The sequence below is a fragment of the Artibeus jamaicensis genome, unplaced genomic scaffold, assembly GCF_021234435.1.
Source record: "Artibeus jamaicensis isolate MK-2021 breed Jamaican fruit bat unplaced genomic scaffold, CSHL_Jam_final contig_332, whole genome shotgun sequence".
Taxonomy (NCBI): Eukaryota; Metazoa; Chordata; class Mammalia; order Chiroptera; family Phyllostomidae; genus Artibeus; species Artibeus jamaicensis.
The window spans coordinates 4,264,461-4,289,553 of NW_026521788.1; the positions used below are offsets into that span (position 1 = coordinate 4,264,461).

Here is a 25,093-nt window from a genome sequence, read left to right on the forward strand (position 1 = left end):
CACCTTTCCATTTTTTTTTCACTAGAACTTTATTTTTTTTTAAGATAATATCTTTAGAGGGGAAGGGAAGGGAGAGGGAGAGAAACATCAATTGTGTTCTTTCCCCCCTCCCTCTCTACTACACCAGCCAGGGCTAAAGTTTCAGTTTCTTAAGTAAAGCCTGGAGAATGTCGTTGACATCATGTCTTCTCCTTTGCAAATATGGGAGATTTTGTCAGATTCTGTCCATAGAACTTCCACTATAATTATGTTTTTTCTCCATAGACTGAAATTATCTCTTACTGGGGATTTCCCAGTGAGGAACACTTCGTGGAGACAGAAGATGGGTATATTCTTGGCCTCCACCGAATTCCTCACGGGAGGAAGGACCGTTTTGACAAAGGTAAGTGTGTTTTCCATGTTGACATAGGAACTGGGCCCGTTTTTATATCAGTAACTAGATGAAGGAATTTCTAGAAAGATTACTTGAACTCGTGAAATATCAGAATAAAGATCTGATTCTTATTTGTCTCCAGATGTAGCTTAATCTTTAACATTTTCTGTTTCTAGAAACTCTCCTTAATAAATAAAGGTTGAGATTAAGGTAACTGGATAATTGTCTCTTCTTTAATTAAATTTTTATATGAGCAGAAGGGCCTTCTTTGTCTTAATTCCTTCCCTAATAAGTAGTCAAAGCGAAGTTAAAAACCTTGTGTTAATGATCATTATCTGTTTTTTCCTTAATATCTGACTTATCTATTTCTTCTTTCATAAATTCTAACTATAGTAAGGCTTTTAATGATGCTTAAAATGGCCCTTGCTCTTTTTGAAATTTAATTTCTCATTCTTAAGATTTTTATGATTTACTGATACACACTATTAAGCTTCCCTTTTATAAGCATGTCACAAACATGAATAGTGAGCTATAGTGAGGGCTTCTATATATAATTTCTGCTCAAACACACAAAACATATATGAGATCTGTCCAGAAAATATCTAGTCATGTCCTATGAAAAATAGAGACGTTTACTTAAGAAGATACAAGAAACATTGTAATAGGACAATGATACCTCAGTCCCCTTCAAAGCAGGCACCTTGGGACTTCACACAGTTTTCCCAGTCACCATCAGCAGCCCTGTTATATTTTCCTTAATCTCAACAGTGATCTGAAATCTCTTTCATTTCAAAGGTGATTTTAGTTTTGGGACAAGCTAGAAGATGTAGGGCACCAATTCTGCACTGGGATGTAGGGAGCCTGAGTCACCTGGATGATTTGATGTTTCATCAAAAATCTCCGCACAAGACCTAATTTGTACGTGGGTGCGTTGTCGTGATGAAGCTGCCAGTCACCAGTTGTCCGTAGCTGTGGCCTTCTGAATCCCCTGAATAGTTTCTGCAGAGGAATGTTCAAGCTTAATGCAAAATTTGATGCAGTCATGTTGAATGCAATGCCACACAATACAAATGCTCACTCAAAGACATCTGCTGTCCCCACTGACTAGTACAGGGAAGTTGTCGTTGTTCACACATTTGCATTCCGGTCTACTCTCCTTGGCTGCCAGGTTACATCAATGTTGTGTAAACCATTCTCGTTATATCGACAATGGCTGGACTTTTTCCAGACAAACTTCGTATTTCATTCCACAGTGATCATATGAGCTTGTTTTCTTTTCTTTTTTTTCGTTCTAAAGTAAACCCTGTACACTGACTTCAAATCCTATATAAAGAAAAATATGTATTGATATTATTTCTCTTAAAAGTGGTTCATTGACTAGTATAATTAGCAATGTGAGTCAGTGTTAAAAGATGCAGGGATACCCAGTAAAAGCAAGTTTCGAGACTGTGCCTCCTCTTTTTGCCTTATTGCCGCCTCCAAGCTTTTCTGTCCATGTAGCAATTAAAGCAAGTAGAGCCACAGACCCTGTGTGTATGTATCGAGACTATTGCAGAGGAAGGTACTATGGCCCGGAATATGAAGAGAGTGAGCACGATTTTGGATTCGTTCCCAGGGAGTAGGAAGAAAAGTTAGGAGACCTCATTGCTAGGTTTGTGTCAGCCCCTAAGTGTTCGGGTGGTCTCACATCTGTGGGCCTAGGGTTCTTCCTCAGTAAAAAGAGTCGATCGGCTGTTTCCCTTCCATCTTTATCACTCTCTGGTTCTATAGGCTGTATTCTATGTTCTTTTTGTTTTACTGGTATTTTGTTTTGTTTTGGCAGAGGTGTGGGGATAATGTTGGTCTTCAAAACAGGGAACAGAAAGTACCCTCCATTTGGCCACAGCAGTGGGTTCCCACCTTCCTCTTCTGTTCTTCAGAGGCCTCGGTGGTGTTTATGCAACAGCTGTGGTGAGCTGCGCTCAGAGCGGGGTTTAGAGGAAATCTGTGACAAGCGACTCAGGGATCTAAAGGAGCCCATGGTTTTCCTGACCTCCGCCTGGGTTTTTCTCAGACGGCTGGTTCGCATTTTCATGGTCCAAGGCAGAAGCTCTTCACTGTCCTCCACTCGTAGTCAGGAACAGTGCTGTCCGTGCTGTTCCTTTGGCTCATTCCCGCCAAGCAGACGAATTCATAAAGCCCTTCACACGGAACTCCTGGTCTTCTCATTCATGCCTCTTCCTCTCCCGACTCACTCGTCTATTCATAACACCATCACCCTCCGCATGACCTGGACCAGAAACTGCAGAATCATTCCTGACTCCCATCTTCAAGTGGCCGTCAGGTCCCCTCCAGGGTGCCCACGAGACAGGGCTTCAGTTCACCCCTTCCTTCGCTCCGCCAGGCCACCACTCTGCCTGGAGTTCTCGTTGCCATTTCACCGGACCCCTGAGACAAACTCAGAGCCCGAAAGGGGCTTGAGCCACTTCCATTTTTAAGGTTTCCCGTATATTAAAAAAAGAAAGAATATCAAAACAAGAATATGAAAATATTCAGTCTGCCTATCTTTTAAGAAATTAGTGCTTTTAATACACACAGAAATAACACCATACATCTATACTATCTATAAATCATTGCAAGATATAGTGAAACCATTCCTCTTACCCTTTTCAAAGTGTTTTCTTCCTCAGTGTTTTGCTTGCACTGTGGTGCTGCCACAAGCAGAGTTGGCAGCTGTGCGGTGAGCATCCATCCCTCAGTCTGTCTCAGTGGCCCTCTGGTTGTGTGTAGAGACTCATCTGGAGATTATTGGAGGCTTTATGATCCCAGGGCTTAGCCACTGGCTCCTCCACACATGCCGACCACTGTCTTTTCTGCCAGCCTCGCAGTTTCCGTTCATCTTGTGTAGTCCTGCAGGACTGAACTTCTCAGAGCCCTGGCATAATTACCTGATCCTGCTGTTCTACACCTACAGGGGCCTGCGGAATGAAGATGTACACCTCCCCTTAATACTCTGTTCTGTCCTGGAGGTTGTCCATACTGCTCACCCCCCTTTTGTACGGCAGTAGGCCTTTGGAGTTCACCGTGGATGGGATTCCCCAAGTTAGCGGGTACAGTCCTAGGCTGTGCTCTCTAGGGCGTCCACCTCTGTAGGATGGGGTCGGACGCCTATGCTGCGGGTGTATGAGGAGTGCTTGAGAACTATTGGCTGCTAGCTGTGTTCGCCCGTTATCTAAGGAACATTTATCTCTTACCAACTGTACAGATTTAAATTGGCACTATAGCCGAATTATTAAGGATGTAATTGAAGTCGCATTTGTTATGTTAATGAGTATTACAGAACTACTTTCTGACACTCTCAAATCCAAATGAGTTATTTCCTTTTTGCTAAGGTCTCCCTGGCCTTCACCTGGTGAATACAACCTCTGGAATATTGCTCATCCTGCCTACTATCTTCTTTTTAAAAAATTTTTAAGTTTATTGTATTTTTCCATTACCTTTTAGTCCCCTTGTGCGCCCCTCCCCCCAGCAATCCCCACACTGTGGTCCATGTCCATGAGTCCTTTTTCCTTTTTGCTCAGTCCCTCCACCCTCTAACTTCCCCACCCCCAGCTATCATCTCTTAAAAAATTCTTTTCATCCTTCCAAGCCCAGCGTAACTGCCAAATCTCCCGGGTTGCTTAAGCAGGAAGGAGACACACACTTTCTCTAAACTCCCAACAGCTTTGCTAACACCCTTCTTGAGGTGCTTTTCTTATTTTGCTTTGGGTTGACTTATGTCTTTACTTCTTTCTCCGCATCATTCCTCCCTCAGTCTTTGAAGGCTGAGGCTGTGTCTTTGTCATCTTTGTGTCCCTCATAGTGACTAGCAGCACCATGTCTGCTGCGTGGCCGCCTGAGTGGCAGTTATACCAGGCAGTCTTCTGAACTGGGGTACACAACTGAGTGTAGGCAATGGGCCTTCTCTCTAGTGAAAGGAAAGACACCTGTGCACACACAGATTTCATTTGTACATGTAGAGAGTTTATGGAACAAGCAAAGAATCCCGATTCGGACAATCATTTTCATGTCCGGTCAAGAACACTTTCTCAGAAAACTCTCGGTGAGCTGTGCGGTATGTGCTGTTTCTCAGCCTTGAGCAAACTGCTCTGTCAAGTGTTGACCCTGCTTTGCACTAACTCTATAAGGGAATTGAAATTCAGAAGCTCATCACTTTTAGCGAAGTGGTTCTGTTTTTATCTGCTCAGCCTCATTTCAGAAAGGCACGGGATGTTAGCACTAGAAGGATTGCAGAGTCCCACCTGGGCAAGGATTCAGAGAGCTTCCATTGTTAACATACTGGCCTGTGGGTTCTGAGGCAAAATCTTTGGGTTCGAGAACCTGTGTTCCAGATCAATACCCTCATGTTACCGGGTGATACAGCCAAGTTCAAAGAGGAAAAGGGATTTGCTTGAGGGCAAAGGATGATGGGCTGGCCAGTCTGAGTCAGTATACTTTAAACTACAGAATGTGGCTTTATGTAATAAATATTGAGCAAGTTAATCCCGTGACAGTCTATTTACTTCATTTGGCTAAAACAAGGAACTGCATATAGGCCTTGGCCGAAGTACATAAACAGCCACAAGGCAGACTTGCTCCTTGCCTAAATGGGATATAAATTGTCCAATAAAGCAATCAGCAAGTAAAGCACCACAGTATCTGAAAATTGTTGTGTCTGATGGCGTTTGGGATATGAATAAATGCCTTCAGTGTGCACAGACAGGCGTTTTGAACTTGGCAAAGATGCCTCGGGGACTGCCCTTGGAGGGCTGAGCACGCTCCCATTAGATGACTGCGCTTCCAACACACCTGTGGAGGGGCGGCACCAGAAGAGCCACGGGGGCGTGTCAAGACTAAATATGTCCATGTTCTGTCCCTGTGGTTCCTGATTCCTTGAATCAAAACTGGGGCTGGGAATGTGTATGTCTTCTGAGTGCCCCAGGTGATTTTGATGTGCAGCCAGTTTGAGGAAATAGTGCTTGCATTTCTTGGAACTGGCTGGAACACTCATAAACCCACCTCGTCTCTCCCACCGCTTTGTTTTCTAATGAATTTTTCTCTAGTAGTTAAAGCAAGGGCTTTGAAACATGGCTGACTTGGGTTTTAATTGTGGCTCTCTGTGAGGTGAGTCTTCTAGGGCAAAGGATTGATTTCTGTTTCCACGCATCAGTTACCTTATCTTGAACATGGGATGGATCTTACCAGCTCTCCTGTAACAGTATAATTCATGTGAAATGAAGTGCTGGCACAAATGCTGGTGCTCATATCTACACATCAGCCAGGTGCCAATGCTTGCTAAGGTTTATCTTAAGTAGTTGGGGCAGGTTCAGGAACCTCCCAGGCCCTGAAGCTTTTGGTGACCTAAAACCAACCCAAAAGGGATGGTTGAGCCAGCCCTAGGACTTCGGGTTTGTGCGAGCCAAGGGCCTACTTTGCTGGGTGCTGAGCTTCCCTGAATTGTTCGGTCCCATGCGTGATTGCAGGAAGGTCAAAAGTAAGGAGGAATTCAGGCTTTGTGTTACTCACTACGGAGGGGTGGGAACGCTTATGTATGATGAATGGGCTGAGTCCTCGATGCCATTTTGTCTAGAGCCTGCCTTTGCAGAAGGGGCGGCGGGGGGTGGGCTCTTATGCAACTTGCAGTCTATCTCCTAGGAGATCCTAAAAGATTTTAGGTTATGTAGACTCCTGCTAGACTAACAAGGAGCCAGCGCTCTCTCTCTTCTTTAGGCCGAGGAGACATAGTGCCACCTCAGAGTCCTGGTTCGAGATTGCCAGCTGTATGACTGTAAACAGATTGCTTGGCCACAATGTGCCTCAGAGTCATTATACGAAAAATGGGGGTACATACTGGTCCCCAGCTGAATTAGTTTCCTGTTGCTGCTGTCACCAACCATCACAAATGTAGTGCCTGAAAGCAACACAATTTTATGATCCCGTAGTCCTCGAGGTCAGAGGCCAAAGATCAAGGTGCTGGCAGGACTATGTTCCTTGTGGAGACTCTAAGGGAGATCTGTTTTCTTACCTCTTTCAGCAACTAGAAGCCGCCTGCATTCCTTGGCTTCTGGCCCCATCCTTTATCTTTAATAAAAGCCAGAGTGTAGCATCTTTCTGTCTCTCTCTTACTCTGACCCTCCTGCTTGTGCTTCTGTTCTAATATTATTTTATTACATTTGTACATTCAGTGTTGCTTTTATGAGTCACTATTTCCTGAGCTTTGCCATGTATCGGCTGTGGTATCCTTCCCACTCTGAAAAGGGCATCCGTACTTCAGAGAGCTTGAGTAAATCCTACGGGGTTTCTCAACTAGTAAGAAACAAGATCCATTTCACGCCAGCGCCTTGATCTTTGTGACCTCCTCCTTGTTCTTCTTTTAGTTCTCCCTTGCACATCAGCTGACTTCTCACACCATTTTAGAGTCTGACCAGTGGTGGCCTGACCAGGTGGAGAAGGCCGGTGGCTTGGGAAGTAGGAGCAACTTCCCTGTCCACCCATCATCTTCCTCCCCCATCCACTTGTCATCTTCCTCTTGTGAGACTGTGGGCTCAGCAGATTCATTTTCACAACCTGACCAGTCCCTTCTGCACTTCCACCCACGTTCGGATCTAATCAGGCGGGCAGCACTGTGGTGGGCCATCATGGGTTTTCCTGTCGTTGCCGGCTCTGTGGCTATTTAGGTGACCACGAGAATGTCACTTGCCCTCTCTGGTGCTTTTGAGACTTTCTTTCGGTCACTTCCCAGCTCTCCCAGAGCCACTTTGGGAGAAACAAACCAGTTGTCGACTGGCAAAAGGGAAGGCAGCCCTGGCCCTGGCACGTTGGTTTGCTGCTCAGACACACCAGGCCTCGGGGGCTGGAGTGCGTGGGCCAGGCTGGTCCTCGGAAGAACTGCCTGAGCAGCCAAGGTCGAGTATCATGTCCCTGTCTCCCATTCTCTATCTCCTCCACCTAGTAGAGATTGCTTTCTTCCAAGCATTCTGTTCAGCTCCCTCCAAGATAGCTTCCCCTCTACGGGCTGTCATTCTTTGTGGTGTAGAATGACTTTTTGGATGCTGTAGAATGACTTCTCTCTAGCTAACGTCCTTTCCTATACCAACACGTTTCTGATCATGGATCTGGTATCAGGTATGCCTGAATTCATGTCCCAGCTCCCACACTTACTACCTCTCCGTTAATAGTGGTCAAATTATTTTTTTCTTAGCCACAATTCCCTGTCTGCTAAAGGAGAATAGTGCCAGCTTCACGGGATTTTCACCACAGCACCTTAGAGCTTACAAGTACGCGATACTATCTCTGTATTATTGCAGTCAGCTTTCTTCAGCAAGGGGCAAAGAAAATCTGATTAACAGAAATAAATTTGTTGGTTTACTTCCCACCCGAGTGTCCAGTGAGTCTTCTCATTTTTCTTTGACATTTTATGCTTCTCATTTGCATACATCATTGCTGCACAGCTGCAGTGCAAAGTAGTCCCTGATTTTGTACTTTCCTCCTCTTACCCCTTTAAGCTCTGCCAGAAGTGTCTCTCTCTGCCGCCGCAGTCCCTGCCAGGGCCCCAGTCAGACGGCCGTGAGTGATTTGACCGCTCAACCAGTAGCTTATTCCTGGGATTTCACTATAGTAAAGAATGGAAGGCAAAGGGAGTTCTTATTTATTTTGACCTATGTGTCCGTCACTCTACCAGACACTTAATTATCTCATTTATTCCTCCTAACGGTTATTTATGGAACTGAGACTGAGACTGGTTAAGTGACTTAATAATGTGAGCTAATGTTTCTTGAACTCTTATTGTGTGCCAGACACTTTTCTCAGAACTCTTCATATCATATCTCATATCTCATCACTTCCTGTAAGGGGCATGTTACACTTCCATTCTGCATGGGGATGATATTAGTTTCAGGGGATGTTGAAACCCTGTGCCCAAGATGGCACATCAGAACCAGCAAAGGACAGATTGGAACCAGGAGTGTCTGACTCTCAAACTCACGGTCAGTATAATGTTGGCTCCGTGAGGATGAGATTTTTTTCCTTTATTCACTTGCTTCTATTCCCTGCTGTGTCCCCAGCACACCGTTGAGGTGCTGGGCGTGCAGCTGGTGCTCAATAAATGTTTGTTTAGTGAATCACTGAATGTTCTTAACACAGTGTAAACAGCTGGAGGTCAGGTTTCTTTTACTCCCAAGTCTTTGTTTTTTCTACTGTATCATTATCTCAGGGGTGGGTGAGTAGGAGATAAATTTACATATAAATATATAGGTGTGTATCTATCTATGAATATATGTGTATAAATATTTATGAATTTGTGTGTGTGAGATATGTTTTTCTTTTTGGTTAGTTTTGTTAAGATGCATTCTGAGAAATCTACTGGAGAAAAATATAGAAACGTTTCATAAGTGCTTAAAAATATATAACATTTTTTTTGATGGTTAAGTCAGTGTGTCTTGTTACTAGATGTGCAAAAATATTCTGGTTTCACTGTTACCTTGCTAGCGCTATATAAAAAAAATTCTGCAGTAATGTTATATACAAGTACACTGCCACCTCAATATTTTAACTCCTCTCTATTTCGCTATTTGCTTTGGGGTGGTTTATGCATTACCTGCTGGTTTTGAAGGGAGGTGCTGCTCACTCCTAAACACGAGTGTGTTTCAGGTCCCAAGCCAGTGGTGTTCCTGCAGCACGGCTTCCTGGCAGATTCAAGTAACTGGGTCCTGAACCTGCCCAACAACAGCCTGGGCTTCATCCTGGCAGACGCCGGGTTTGACGTGTGGATGGGGAACAGCCGGGGCAACACCTGGGCTCGGCAACACAAGACGCTTTCGGTTCTTCAGGAAGAGTTTTGGGCCTTCAGGTATCTCTGAGTTGATTGTGACGGGGCTGCCCGGTGCTCTCAACAGACACACGGGGTGCCGGTGGGTGGGCAACTCGGGCTCATATGGAAGGAGACTGATGGATCATGAAAGGTTTGAAGCCTTTTTAGGGATTTCATAAATAGCAGTGAGGAAATTTTAAGTAAATGAGTACACTGAGATTTATATTCAATCGGAAATGTTTTAGCTTATATTCCTGGTGGTGTGGGAGCTGCTGAGTTAATTGTGTCCCATAACCTTCTCCCTTCCTTTATACACACACATTCCAAATGCTCACTCTTCTGTACTCAGAAACTTTCCTCTCCTCTCCTCTGCTTCTGGCTCTGCTGATTCATCACTGCGTGCCCTCAGGCCTGTCACCTGAGCCATCTGTGTCTGAGTTTTCTTCATGTAAAATGGGGGTAATGAATACCTATCTTATAAGGTTATTGGGGGGTTAAAAGAGGGGATCCAGGGAAGAGCCTGGCACACCATCATGGGTGGTGGCAGCAGTTGGCGCGTCACTGTCCTGGTGACAAATATGCTCTCCTGCGCGCAGGTCCGGGGCTCTGTCTTGATACCAGGTGCAGAGAAGAGCAGGCTATGGATCCTCCAGTCTTGCTTTGCAGGTGTAAGCCAGAGCCTACCTTGGGCCATGAAATGCCAGAATGAGAGCTTTTGCCAATGACATGTACAACAACTATTTATAATAGCGAAAAATTGGAAACTACCAAATGCCCATTAGCAAGGAATGGGCAAATGAAGTGTGGTATGTTTATACAACGAACAGCCTACAACTATGTGCGGCAGTTTGGATGTAGCCTAATGTAGAGGAATACGTACTGTTTGATCCCATTTATAGAAAAGTTCAAAAATGGGCAGAACTCATCTACGGTGTCAGTCACGTTTGGAAGGGGCCCCTGGGGCTCCTGCAGTCCTGGGAATCCTCTTTCCTGCACTCAGTGGGTCTCCTGCAGCTGTGTTCGTTTGTGATAAGGGGTCACATTGCATGCTTACTATGTGTGTGCTGTTGTATTTGCTGCAATGTCTCAGTGAAAGAGTTCCGTTTTTGGATTGCAGTTTTGATGAGATGGCAATGTATGACTTACCGGCTTCCATTAACTTCGTTCTGAACAAAACTGGCCAAAAGCAAGTGTATTATGTGGGTCATTCCCAAGGCACCACGATAGGTATGTATGAAATAAAGATCGGAAGTTGATGCCATGTATTACTACAGTTTGCATCTGTTCTGAAAAGTAAAATATAAAAAATGTTAGCTCAAACAGACATTTATTAATTATTATTATTATTATTATTTAATATCAAGTGGAAGTAATGATTAGGGCAAAGCCTAAGAATTTTGGTAATATTTTGTCTTCTCTGGAAATTCAGGCTTTAATATGAATGGATAAACGTGTTTTGTGGTTCTCTTGAATTTAAAGGAATTAATGTAAGCCACAGCCTGTTACATATTTTTCTCATTAAGCAATATGGGGATGTGAGAGTGTAGAAAACAAGAAGTTTTGTAAGTGCAGAGGCTTTTAAAAAGAAAACAAGAAAGTACACTAACTTTTAACATTAAGTGGAGTGAAGCTAACTACAAAGATGCTATGTTGCACTTTTTCAATAAATCGTTTTTAAAAGTCATATGCATTTTTATTTGTGATGATTATAAAAGTAATGTGTGTTCACTGTAAACAAAAATAGAAAATTAGCAAAGTTTAAAGAACATAAAAATGGCCCATAATTCTACACGTGTTCCTCTGAGTAGGGATTGGGAGACTGTCCTGTAACTTAAAGAACTCCCCCTTTTAGTATTTAAAGATTTTATTTGTATTTTTAGAGAGGGGGCCTGAAGGTAGAAAGAGAGGGAGAGAAACATCAGTGTGAGAGAGAAACATCTATTCGTTCCTGTACCTGGGTTGTCTCTTCTGCACACCCCTCCTGGAGATGCAGCCCGCAGCTGAGGCATCTGCCCTGATTGGGAATCGAACCAGTGACCTTTCGCTCCCTGGAACAACTCCTAACCAACCAAGCCACACTTGTCAGGGCTTAGTGTTACTATAACCAATAGCTTTGTGTTCATATCACATGGTCTCATTAGGGTACATTCCTAGAAGGAGAATTAGTCTATGGAAGATATGAATGCTTTTAAGTGTCTTGATATATATTGGTTAAATGGCCTCACCCTCACTACCGAGCGAACACTCTTTGCCAGTTTGAGAGGCCACAAACAAACATTAATGTGGACACATTTTGGTTTATTATTCATTAAGTTAAGCATTATTCTTCACTTATATTTCTTCTTCCATGACTTGTTTACTGAACATCCTTTGCCCCACCGCTTTCTATAGTAATATTCTGGAGCCACGTTTAAGGCTAGCAGTCACCTGAGAGGAAGCTAAGAGATACTTTAATGCTAGAGCTGTGTAAGTCTTTTCTGAGTTGTTGGTGATTGATTTGAATGCCTCTATAAATTGGTCTTAGGGATTGTGGGAGGGTCACTGGTGGATGGGGGTGGTGGGGACTTAGCTGTTAGGAATACAGCATTTCTTTAGCGTGGTTTACATTATTAGAGAAACAAGAAACATCTGGTTTTAGCAACCTAGATTTCCTCCAGTGAGTATCTAGGTTGAAATATTGAAACAATCACGTAAGGAATACTTGATTTACTAGTTGAGTCAAACTCAGTGTTTTGCATAGAAAAGTTCAGAGAACCCCATCTGAAGTGTTTGCTTGCATGTTTCTCATGTTGCCACTAGAAGGCGACACGTGTGACTGCTCTTACCTTTTCCTGGACAGTTCCTTCCAGAAGATCAAATTCCTGTCGCCTTCTTTTGTCCCACAGGTTTTATAGCATTCACACGGATCCCAGCACTGGCCAAAAAGATTAAAATGTTTTTTGCCCTGGCTCCTGTGACTTCAATCAGGTTCTCTACAAGCCCTCTTCTTAAAATACTAGGACTTCCAGACCTTGTCATTAAGGTATTTAACCCACCCCACCCCCAATTCCTTTTCAGATCTGAGAGACTGGCCATTAGAGGGAGAATCTGTGTTTTTCTCCTCTGTGTTTTGCTATCAACGGAAAGTGGGATTTCTTCTCTCCATGGTTGCTCTCCTCTTCACTCCTTCCTCCAGATCCTGGGGAGTCAGGGAAGGTGCAAATCTCCCCCAATCACACAAAGGGAGCACAAGAAAGTCTGGGAGAGAAGACGTTAAACCTTTTGAGAGTTACCTTTTATTCTGCGCAGTGAGTGGTGTATAGGAACAGGTTGGAGATGGGAGAAGGAAGTGCACTGTTCCCACACGCCCGACCCCAACCACACTGAGGGCAATCTAAAGACACTGTTCCCATTATATTTTATAATGTGGCCGCTAAACACAAGCCAGTAACCTCATGGGGGCTTCTCCCTAGAAGTATGTGACCCCCCAGGCTCTGTTCAAGGAGGAAGCAGTTTTTGTGAGGAGCTGAGAGCCAGCCGAGGCCAGATGGTCCGCTGTGCATGCACTGTATAGGTTTTATGTGTGGTACGTTTATATAGACATGGGTATTAAATCCCATTCAGGAACGTGTACTTAAAATCAGGTATAACATATGTACTGGCCATTTACTTTCACAAGAAATACAGACTGTACTCTGAACTTAGAATCTGACTCTCACATAAGATGAGGGTCTCTGCAAAGGGGACCAGACATGCAGTTAAGATGTGACTCCCCCAAATTAACCTGTAATGCCTTGGGTAACAGAAGCCTCCGTTTTCATTATGAACAATTCAGAGGTACAAATACTCTTTAACTACTTCAGCTTCTCTTACTGCCTTCCTCATAATTAAGCCCAGTGCTCACTTCAGAGTTTTTTCCTATAGACCTTGTCTGTGAATTTCCAGAGAGAAGTATATTGGTTTGTTTTAATGTAGACAGGATTCAACTATGCATATTTTCTGCAGATCGCATTTTTCACTCTTGAAGAACTGTTAAGTTAAAACGTGAAACTCCATCATTCTTTTTAACTGCTGCGTAGTAAGTTTTCTACCATGAAGAATGACTACTTATTAAACCAGGTGCCTGTGGTGGATAGTTAGGTTCTTGCTAATTTGCTGTTGCTGGATCCTTGTGCCCCCTTTTGGGGGAGAACTGAAATTGCTGTGTCATAGGAATGTTTTCAGTTTAATTTCATCTTTGGAGATTGTGATTTAGTAGCTCTGTAAACATACAAATTCTGCCCCCTGCTCCCCCAGCCTTGGAGATGGTGTTTCGTGAAATCTGGAGTGGGGTCCAGGGTCTGAGGTGTTACCAAGCCCCCTACCTGATTTGAAGGTAGGCCAAACAGACTGGTATTTAGGAATTACTGTTCCAGACACTGGTATTTTATTATATCCTGCTCGTGTGACAAAGTAAAAGAAAACCTTGTTCTTTGAGGTTATGTTCATAAAACCTTGGAATTTGCTGTTCCTGAATATATATCTTGCTTCCATGAAAGCTGAGTATCACAGCTCTCAGAATGCAAAGGTATATGTTATAAGACATCAGAATTGACATGAGCAGGCCTGTAAATGTAAGGTGAATATTTCTGTAATGCCATCCTGCTTTGCCGTAATGATTAGTGGAGTTTGCCACAGTAGTGCCTGGGAGACAGTCCTAAGTACAAGACAACTTCCCCTTCTTTGTCAGTCGGAAGGAGTGCTTGGCTTCCTGTGATTTAAGTCTGTGATCTTACTAACTTGTTTTTAGTAGACAACTTCAAAAATATATACATTTATCACATATATCACATGTGACTTATGCAGACTCAAAACCAGGATTTTTATCCCATGTGATTATTATGTAGGCTCAAAAGTTTTATCACATGTATCACATATGACTGTTAGGTAGAACCTCGAAAATACGTACATTTATCACATTTGTCACATGTGACTATTATGTGCACTCAAAACCAGGAGTTTTGGAAACTGATGCCTTTCCGTGGTCTGTGATTCTTCTCTGCTGTGGTACTTAGTTCCCGATTCTCCCCAGCTAATCTTAGTGCGATTAATCTGGAGAAAAGGAGCCTTTAAGGAGACCTGGTGTCTGTCTTTAGAGAGCCATTGGTTGCCTTGTCGAGGATTTATCACAGGTGGCAGTAGACCAGATTTGCCTGAAGAGTGTTGAATGTGGCTCATGCAATGTTTTAGTTAAATTAGTTGCACCTTTTTTACAAAGCAGGCTATTTAACACGAAATCTTGATGATGGATTTTTTTCCGGGGTGAGGGTGAAGCTGTGTGCCACAGCAGTTGCTTTAGGCTGAGCGTAAGCGGTCCAGTCACCTGTCCTCACTGTTCCCTAATCCTCACTCTGGACAGGGCGGCTTGTTTTCACGTGCTGTCTGCCATTTCATCACCGACATTTACAGGCCCACCTGTCTTTGTTAGGATTGTGAAGAAGAATCTTCCTTGACTCTTCCCTGCCTCCTGGTGGTTTCCTTGGTGTTCTTTGGCTTAGAGAAACATCACCCCAGTTTCTGCATTTTATCTTCACCTGGCATTTTCCCTGTGTCTGTTCAGACCTCCCTCTGTGTCTGGGCCTGTGTCCAAAGTTCCCCTTCCTATCAGATCAGTAGTCTTGTTGCTTAGAATACACTTTCAACAACTTCATTTTAGCTTGATTACCTCTGTAAAGACCTTGTCTCCAAATAATGCCACATGCTGAGGTGCTGGGGATTAGGACTTCAGCGTGTCTTTTCGGTGGTAGCGGGTGGATCACAGTTCAATCCATAAAACTGCCTCCGTTGGCATTTGAATTTTTCACTCCTGCTTGTCCATCCAGAGGGTAGGCCTCAGCAAAAAGTGTAAGCGATAAGGGGACAAATGTGGGTTCAGTGTAAGGAAGATCTTTTTCTTATTTCCTGCTGGAGAAGTACTTAGAGATCTGCCTTGAGGCCACAGTGATTGTCCTGGAAATACTTGAGCACAGGTTCCGTGGCCATTGGCCACACCGATGTAGACCAGCAGTCGGCAAACTTTTTCTGTAAAGGTCTCGATAGTCAATACTTTCGTCTTCGTGGGCCATATGGTCTCTTTGCAACTACTCATCTCTCCCCCGATAGTGCAAAAACAGGCAGAGACATTGTGCAAATAAATGAGTGTGACTGTGTTCCAATAAACTTGACTTGCAAAGGCAGGCCACGCTGGCAGAGGACAAATGGGGAGTTACTGCTTTGCGGGCACAGGGTTTCAGGTGAAGATGTTGAGAAAGTTCTGGAGATGGAATGGGGCACTGATTGTACCACGTGGATGTACTTCACGCCACTGAGTGGAACATGTGAAAATGGTAGCTTTTTACCACAATGAAAAAGTATTAAAGCAAACAGTAAGCAGTGGGCAGGATTCAGGACACTGGCCTGTAGAATCAGATTAGACGGGTGTGCCCTAGGCAGACACGTTGCTGACCAAACACTTTTCCTACCCCCTTCCAGAGTCACTGCCAGCCTATTGAAGTTCAATGAAACTCTTTGGGGATGGCCCTGGGTTGAGTGGCCATTAAGGCCCTTTAAAAGTTGGTGTGAATTTACTTGACTTTCTGCCTCCTTTTCTTCATCTGAAACATTAAACACACACCTGTAACAAACTGCTGTTGCCTTACTGAGATTGCATAAGTACTCCAGTTCAAATATACACTGGTTTTCATTTCTATCCTGAGGCCATCTGTGGAGATGCTTAGCATGTGCCTTCACTTCGGGGGTGGGTCATGCGGGCCCGTGTATCAGGACGTAATGCTGAGGTGTCCTTGGGTTTCTCCTTATTCGGCAGGAGTTATTTGGAGACAAAGAATTTTTACCCCAGAGTGAAGTTTTTGAGTGGCTGAGTGTTCACGTTTGCAATCACGTTGTCCTAAAGGAGCTTTGTGGAAATATCATGTTTCTTCTGTGTGGGTTCAATGAGAGAAACTTAAATATGGTAAGTTTGTTCCTAATAAGACTTGCTTTAAACGTCCAGTGATTTTGTTTTGTCTGCGAATACGGTCATTTGTATGGGAGGACGGCGGAGAGAAAGGAACGGCCTCGTTGGAGCTCTGACAGGGCCTTCATTTCAGAGGCACAAGAACGAACTTCAGCAAGCGCCTGGCACACCATCTGCTGCCGTCCAAGGCCAGCCACGGTCACCTCCAACAGTGTTCCTGCACGGACGCTGTTGAATGGGGATCTCCACATCCCTTAGGTCTCGATATTTATAATTGTTTAATTTTGAAATCGTTATTTATTTATTTATTTATTTATTTATTTATTTATTTATTTAATAAGCTGTAAACCCTCGGCCAACAACAGGCTGGTGTTTCTGAACATACTTGTAGTGAGTGTGTAATGTTGCCTCTTGAAAACAGGTTCTGATATTCTGGAAGGTTCTAGGCAGGTTTTCAAAGTGATGATACTTTTTCTTGTTTTTCATGATAAAAGTAAGGTATGCTTGTTATATAAAATTTTGGAAATTCAGAAAAGCATGATAAAGAAAATAAAAATGGGCGGTAATCTCAGCCCATGCAGTCCCTGGTTACCGTGTTGCTCCGTGTGTATGTGTGTTCCCGCTTTTTAAAAAATATATTATTTATTTATTTTTAGAGAGAGGGGAAGGGAGGGAGAAAGTGAGGGAGAGAAACATCACTGTGTGGTTTGTGAGCTCTCGAGCGCCCCCTACTGGGGACCTGGCCTGAATCCCGGCACCTGCCCTGAATCCCGGCGCCTGCCCTTTGCTTTGCAGTCGTCCCTCAGTCCACTGAGCCACGCCAGCCAGGGTGTTTGTTCCTATTTTTGTAGGACATACTTATAGTCAAAGAATTGTTTCCTGTTCTTAATCTCATATACTTGAGATTATGGCTCTGTGGTGTTTAATGCTTTGAAGTATGAAATTTGTTTATCAGTAATGCCTTCTTAACACTATTTTTTAAATTCTTTATTTCAACACTTTTTGTTTTCCAGTCTAGAGTGCCGGTGTACATAACACACTCTCCTGCCGGGACCTCTGTGCAGAACATGAAGCACTGGGGCCAGGTAGGCATTCCCACAGGGCAGTGGGGTTTTGTGTCAAACCAGCGTTAAAAGGGTCTCTGCATCCAAGCCCTTCCGGGGCTTGCAGTCTGGGAGACTTTTTTGTTCCGGGGAAACAGAAAGACAGTCTGCTTACAAAGCCGAGCTGGTGTCCTTCCCCTGATTCGCGGATCCCTGATTTGTGTGTGTGTTGCTTTGTTTTCTTCCCGGGCACAACTGTACTGTATGTGTGAGTTTGCCAAACAGCTGTTGGGGCTGACTTCTTTTTTTCTTTCCCCTTCTCTCCCCTCTGTCAGATTTTCATTAAGTCCCTTATTTATCTATATATTTTTTAAATTTTTAGAGAGAGAGAAACATTGATTGTTGTTCCACTTATTTATGCATTCATTGGTTGATTCTTATATGTACCATGACTGGAGATTGAACCCACAACCTTGGCATATTGGGCCAATAGTCTAACCAACTGAGCTGCGTGGCCAGGGCCCCAGATTTATTTTATTTCTGTATTGCTCCATAAAACAAGATTTTAGAGCCCCTTTGGAAACAGAAGCTGCTATTTCAGCATTAGCCCATGAACATAATATGCTAAAACATCAATAGATAAGCAATCATAGAGGCAAATGGGAGCAACTAACTTTTAAAGTAGAGTTTGATTGTTTTACCACATATCACAAAAGTAATGCCTGTTCATTCTAGAAAGTTCAGAAATTACACATAGGCAGCAAATAATAAAATTTACTTAAGATTAAAAAATAGGATTCTTCTCTAATCGCACACACAGAGAGAGGATGTGTATCCGGAAATCTGAAATGTCTGTGCGTTCTACCCTGTACCTTCTGCTGCCTGTCCTTTCAAAAAGCTGTGGTTAAAGATACAGACAGAAATAATAGTTGTGCAGTAGAAATATATTAATTTACTTTCTCTTACTTATTCTTTTGTCACTTGCCCTTTAAAAAAAAACCTAATATGTCAGGACCTTATTTTTACCTCAGAAACTATTTTTATACAATTCCCCTCCCCGCAGTTTTTACATAGAAATGACTTACCTTTTAAGTTTCAAACCGAGATGCAGTGGGTGTCCTGGGTAGTAATTTCCGAACATTGGGCCGTCACTGCCTGCATCAGAACCGTCAGAATTACTTGAAAAGTATACCTTTAAGAAAATATTGTTTAAGAACAGTAAGGGGCTTCTTGCCATGCCTCCGCCCCGTCCCCTCCAGCCCCAGAGAAATCAAGAGAGGAGGCAAAACGGACTGAGAAGGAAAGAGGTTTACTAAGAATTGGCCCAGAGGAAAAAGGTGGAGGGAGCGAGCCGCCGCATCAAGGACGCCCGCACTGGTAGAGAGTGCGGCTCGGGAACTGCCTCCGGGTCTGGCTCAGAGAGCACAGGGACCCTTCTTTTTTCTTTCTTCATGCAGGTGAGCAGACTGGATCTCTTTGTTCTCCGGGTTCCCCCTGGGCTGCTGGCATTGAGTCCTCAAGCGAAACCTTAATCTTACCTAGGAGAGGCTCAGGGAGTAATTGGCGCTTGGCCGCGTGGCTCATTTGGTCGGAGCATCATCCTAAGCACCAAAGGGTTGCAGGTTCAGGCACAAACCTGGGTGGTGGGTCCGATCACCAGTGGGGACATGTGCAGGGGTTCGGCAACAAATCGATGTTTCTCTTGCTCTCTCCTTGCCCCTCAATACAATAAACACATCCTAGGGGAGGACTGGAAAAAAAGAAATGAGGGGCCTTCCCACCCATCTGAGAGAGGCCTGGTCTGTCTCAAGGGGAGTTGAACTGGCTGTGCAGCTGTCGGATTGGCTACAGTCACAGCCTTTAGAAACAAAGGCTCTTGTGCCCCATCCCTAGAGATTCTAACTCATTTAGGCTGTAGAATCTCTAGTTTTGTTTTTTTTTTAAAAACAACTTTCTGGATGTGTAAGTGGCATAGCATACAATATTTAAAGTGTTCAATTCAACGTGCTTTGACATAGGCATATGCCCATGAAACCATCACCACCAAGATCAAGAGAGTGAACCTATCACCCCAAAGGTTTTCTCCTGCCCCCTTTGTTCACCCCCCTCTTCATCCTTTTCACCTCTGTCCCCAAACCACCACGATCTCCTCTTTCATTATAGGTTAGTTTGCATCTTCTAGGGTTTTCTATAATCGCAGTAATACAGTATCTACTTGCTTTGTGTGACTTCTCTGACCCAGCGTAGCTGTTTTGAGATTCATGCCTGTTGTCGAGTGTGTCAGCAGTTCACTCCTTTGCTGCTGAGCGGCTTGGTGACCTGCCTCAGGTGGGAGTGCTGTAGGTCACCTCTGCCTGGGCTGGTCTCTCAGGAACCAGGTAGGACTGCGCCTGAGGCTTTTGGCCCCCCTAGTGATGATAAGGCCCCTGTGTTAAATGTCAGTGACCCAGTGCCAGTTTCCTGTGGCTTAGAGGAGGGGCCCCGAGAATACAAGTAGTTGATATGCTGAAGAGCACCCCTCACCTCTTAAGGAATGTCCCGAAACCTTGAAAAGTTCTCAGAATCCCAGTCGTTCACTCAGGCCTCCTGCTTTTCTCCTCAGCCACGTTTCTGTTTATGGGCACTTGTCTTCTTTGCATGCCTTATCACAAAAGTGCCCCTACCTTTTGGAACACTGTGTACCCTCTTACCTAGTGGACATTGTTTTTAAAGGCCCAGTTTGTCACCTCAGGCATTAGTGCACTTTCATAGGGAGGATGACCGGCCAGGAGGAAGACAGGTGCTGAACTACCGAGCTGAGTGACCACTGCAGCCCATGAGTGCTATTCCACAAGCCTCAGCAAAGCGCAAATGACCGCCAGACCCCGCCTGTCAGGGGACTTTGGGAATGTGGCAGCCAAGACTGTCAGACCACGCTGTTGCGTGTGCAGAAGTGCTCCTGCACCCCGCTGTGGGCAGGCCTCCACCACGCGCTGGGTGTGCAGAAGAGCTCTGTGGCCGGCTGCAACCCAGGCTTCTGTTCCTGGCCCGGCCCCTTTAATCTAGCAGCTGGCCGAGGTCAAAGTCTGCAGGCTGAGGTTCAGGGCACTGCTCTGGGGCCCCATTGTGGTTTTAGGTTCTAACCACATTGGAATGTGCCTCAGGAACGTTTCCCAAGTTCAGATTCCCAGTGGGAGGCAGTCTTGCCCTTTGCCCCCTTTCCCCTGTGCCATCTCTTTGTTGAGAAAGGTTGTTTCGTGCGGCTGTCTCATAGGGCCTTCTCCTTGATTCTCTGTCCTCTGGGCTGGGGGCCGGGGCTGCCATTCTCTGCCCGTCAGTGACACGCTGCTGGTCGAGGCTGCCGTGGTGCCTCCTGGGAGAGGCTGTGCTGACGGTGTGGCGTCTGGGTGCTGGCAGGCCAAGGGCTGCAGCTCAGCTGTGACGTTTGGGGGTTCCTGTGGTAGGAGTTTGGAGGTGCTTTTTAAGGCCATTTTATTCATAGTGCATTCAGAAATTTACTGTTGGTTTAAGTAATTACAATTCTGTGTTTTTAAACAGTTCCAAAGCCCAGTTTTTAAAAAAGATTTTATTTATTTATTTTTAGAGAGAGGTTAAGGGAGAGAGAAAAAAAGAGAAAGTAATGCCAGTGTGTGGTTGCCTCTCACATGCCCCTCACTGGGGACCTGGCCCACAACCCAGGCCTGTGCCCTGACTGGGAATTGAACCAGCGAGCTTTTGGTTTGCAGGCCGGCACTCAATCCACTGAGCCACACCAGCCAGGGCCAAAACCTAGTTTTTATTTTTTTACATGTAATTCTGCACATGTTTATTTTTTTGTTTTCTACTCTTTTTAAATTAAAAAATTATTTCAATTATAGTATACCCTCAATTTTATTTTGTATTAGTTTCAGATGTATAGCATAGTGGTTAGACAGTCCAAAACCTAGTTCTCTACTGGGCTTTAAATTTAGTTTATGAACCTTATTCCATTTATAAACCTGACAAGTTTTAGAGACCCGACCCCCAGAGCCACCTTCCTTTAGTTCCCTTGCCCCTGTGCCCAGAGCCAGAGCCCCAAGCCCCAGGGCTCACTGCTATTGGAAGAGGGCTGGTCCTAATCTATCTCTACAGGGTTGTTCAGAAATACTTACGATGCTATAAAAAATTCTGGTTCTTGGGCCTGCCCACGACCTGTTGAGAATTAAAATTCCTAGAGGTATGTTCTTGCGATCTGCATTTTAAGGAGTTGATATGATTCTGATGTTCTCCATTGTTTGAAACCTATTAGTAGCCTAAAAAATATGTGCATCGGGTAGGCTCTTTAAAACATTATAAAACAACATTTAGCATAATTTTTATTATATAGTTAATATGTGTTCATTATGAAGTTTAAAAATATATGTGAGTACAGAGAAGAAAATAAATCCCCCATGTGTCCACCACCGGGGATAAGCAGTGTTCGAGTGTTGGTGTCGTAGAGCCGGTTAAAATTTACCTTTCTCCTCTTAAGCTTTTGTCTGGGACTGAGGGACGACATTAACAGGAGAAAGACCCATGAATTCTATTTATGTGTGCGCAAGAAAAACGAAGACTCAAAGAAGTGCCTAGGCTGAAGTGCTTATGGACTAGGTTGAACAAAGAGTTAACAACAGTAAAAAATACCTAAAATAAATACGAGAGACTAAAGGAGAGAAGAGTTATTTTAACCAGGTCTTTTTGTGCAATTTCTCTAGGCTTCCCCCTGTCTCTGGTGACAAGAACATTTCTTCCTTCTGGTACAGGGGTGGATGGCTTTTTTCACTTGGGAATTTTATATCTCTCTTTTAGAAAGAAAAAGGAACGTCAGAGTACCCTCCTTGAATCTGCCATTTTGCAAGTACCTTTCAATCCAGTAATTAAAACGACCACACCAGCGTATTTTTGGTGGCATGTCCTGAACTTGCTCAGGGTCAGCATAGATTTTTTGGTATAAGTGTTTTCATTACAAAAGTACGATCACACTATGTGCATGTTTAGGTAACTTAAAATCTTTTAAATTAAACAGCATTATATTTGCTAAGTTGCTGAATCAGAGATGCCAAAACACAGCCTCTGAGTAGTTTGTCTTTCTCGGATGCAGCCCAGACATCAGCGGCCCAGGATTGCGGTGGAGGGGTGTGGCGGTGCTCCCTCTGCACTGCGGCTCTGCCTTCCTGGCTGCTGTCCTTTTCTATCCCAGGGAAGCCTGGTGGCCTCCATGTGTGTCCCAGCCACAGGAAGGAAGCACAGAAGGGATGTGGTTCCTGCCCTGGTAGCCATGGGCTTAGTGAAAGCATCAGGGACTAAGGAAGAGAGCAAGAATGGGCAATTTGGGTCTCTCCTGTAATCAAAGATATCTTTTCAGGCCAATGATGTTAAATATTTGTAACTGAGGACAGTTTTCCTTTGCTTGAATTATTATTATTAATGTCATAATAATTATCATTACTATTATTTTTGCTATGATAGCCTTTTCTTTTTTTTTGCAATAGTAAACAGTCTGGGAAAAATATTCTTGAATTAAAGATGTTTCCTTATACATTAGATTATTTTTTAGGGTCTAATTGTAGAAGTGGGCTTAGTGGTCAGAGGCCAGGCATAGCTTTAAGACTTCTGATGTGTATTGTACTTTAGAAAAGTTGAACCAATTGACATTTTCATTACCATTCAAGATGTAAAAATAATTTTTGAAATGTCACTTAAAAACCTATATCAGGCTATATCCTATAGCCTGATGTTACGAGTATTTCCTCCTGATATTTTGTGACATATGACCGTCATGTAAGTGTAACCATGGCACTTGTTCATTTTCATTTTCTTTTTCCCCACTTAATGTTATTTATAAACATTACCCATAGTTCTCTTTCTATATTATTATAATTATATTTATGAAAGTGGCATACTGCTACAACACAATGATGTAACATGATGCATTAACCAAACATCTACTGTTGGACTTTAACTTATTTCCCTGTTCTTGTGGCTGTAAATACTCATCTTCACATTTCCCTCCTTCTGAGACTCCCTCTAAAGTGGGAGTGATGACTCTGAGCACAAAAGTCAAGTTTAGAAGTGCCGTCTGAGCCCTAGGTAAATTTTTCCAGTATATTCCATGCTCACACCAGGTGCTTTCATCAGTGCTGAAAGACACCGTGAGGAAGTAAGTGATCAACTGTCTGCGGTGGCAAAACAGCGTGGATATTGTTTCACCAACAGCAGCCAGAGCCGAGCCCAGACGCACTGACAGACGCCGCAGACGCAGGTTTTCTTCTGCCCGTCGGACCTGCCGACGTCTTTAAAAACTGGTCGTTTGCAGCGGCAAAAGCAGATGTTAGCATTTCTCCCACAGACGTCCCTGCAGTTTCTAACCTCACACTGTCTTCTGTTACATCGCACCGCAGAGTTTTGTGTGATTGATAAGAATTGAAACCTCCCATAAATCAAAAGCAGTCCGGACAAAGAGTATCTAGGTTTTTCCTCTTTACCAGATGCCGTCCTCTGGCCAAAGTTCGAACAGTTTCCAATTCACTTGGCTTGCCAATTCGGGATTTAATTCTTGACATTTTTAATTTATGGGTATAGAGGAGGTATGAATTTACATTACTTAAAATTTTAAAAATAACTGACTTTTGCTAATACTTTTATATTATACTATATATGCATAAATTTAAACTTTATGTACAATGTTATTTCGCGACTGCCGTCCCCAACTAGTCAGAACTGTGCTGGTGTGCCGTACAGTTTGGTGGTCATGCTGATACTGGTACTCAAGAAAAACTGCCAAATCAATAAAATATAAAATAATGTAAGTAGTCAAGTAGAGTGGATACGTGGAAAATATGGAGATTATGTATAAGCATATATAACTGTTAATCCACATGTAGATACACAGTGTTTATATTAATCCATATAAATATGGGATATATAATTTTTACTTTCTAATATAAATATTTATTAATCCATATAAATACCTATTGATCCACATAACTATGTATTAACCTATATATTATATATAATATATATCTTTCCCAAATAAGATAGTTAACTCTTTGAAAAGTTTAAGAGTCACATTTCAGTAAAAAGTATCAGCATAAAGTTTATCCAATGGGCGTGAAACCATTGATCTAGTACGGGGTGAGGAGAAAGTAGGTTTGCAGTTGTTCATATGGAAAATGACTCAGTAATTAATGAGTAATAACACAAGAGAACTCTGTGTTTCAGCCCCTGCAAACCTACTCTTGCCCCACCCTGTGTAATTCACAGCATGGGTCTAGCTGTTTTATCGGGTCACGCAGTAGCTGCTTTCCAATCGTACGGTGAGACATCGAGTCATTACGTAAAGGAGGGCAAAATAATGCCATTTATTTTCAATTACAGCTTGGAAATGAAGAGTAAGTCCAAGCATTGGGTGTGGAATTGGTTTCTGAGGACGTGGCTCGTTCTAGCAACCCATGATGTTATCTCAAATATCCGTGCCAGATAACCTTTTCCCAAATTATCTTCTCTCTAGAGTTGGAGATCACAAAAGTTTCAAGCCTTTGACTGGGGGAGCAGGGCCAGGAACTATTTTCATTACAACCAGGTAAGGTCTTCAAAGTCTTTAGAAATCTTGGGCCCTGAGGACACATCAAGGAAGTCAGTTGTCGGGCCCCTGCCTGGGCTTGGGTGCTAGGGGAAGGCCTGAGAGAGTTGGGTAGACAGTGTTCGGTTCCGCAACACCCTGCACTTGGTGGTCAGTGTTGTGGTTCAGGCCTTCCCTCTGTGTTCTGTCCTCGGCCCTGTGTACCAGCTGTCACCTATGTGAGTCGCACTGGTCGGGAACAGACTTAAGCGTCAGACAAAACTAGGTCTGTCATCTGTAGCTGGGGGGCCTTGGTCAG

General features: G+C 43.7%; 1 protein-coding gene across 2 annotated transcripts in view; it reads left to right on the forward strand.

Annotated features, from left to right (window-relative positions):
• The window catches only part of LIPA (lipase A, lysosomal acid type), a 31,309-nt gene that overhangs the window by 4,199 nt on the left and 2,017 nt on the right, over positions 1–25,093 (forward strand). For both annotated transcript variants that reach the window (XM_053663946.1, XM_037156608.2), the window contains exons 3-9: positions 265–382; positions 9,041–9,239; positions 10,318–10,427; positions 12,086–12,222; positions 16,024–16,170; positions 17,187–17,258; positions 24,724–24,795. In XM_053663946.1, coding sequence (XP_053519921.1) covers positions 265–382; positions 9,041–9,239; positions 10,318–10,427; positions 12,086–12,222; positions 16,024–16,170; positions 17,187–17,258; positions 24,724–24,795 — 855 coding nt within the window. The remainder of the gene's footprint in view (positions 1–264; positions 383–9,040; positions 9,240–10,317; positions 10,428–12,085; positions 12,223–16,023; positions 16,171–17,186; positions 17,259–24,723; positions 24,796–25,093) is intronic.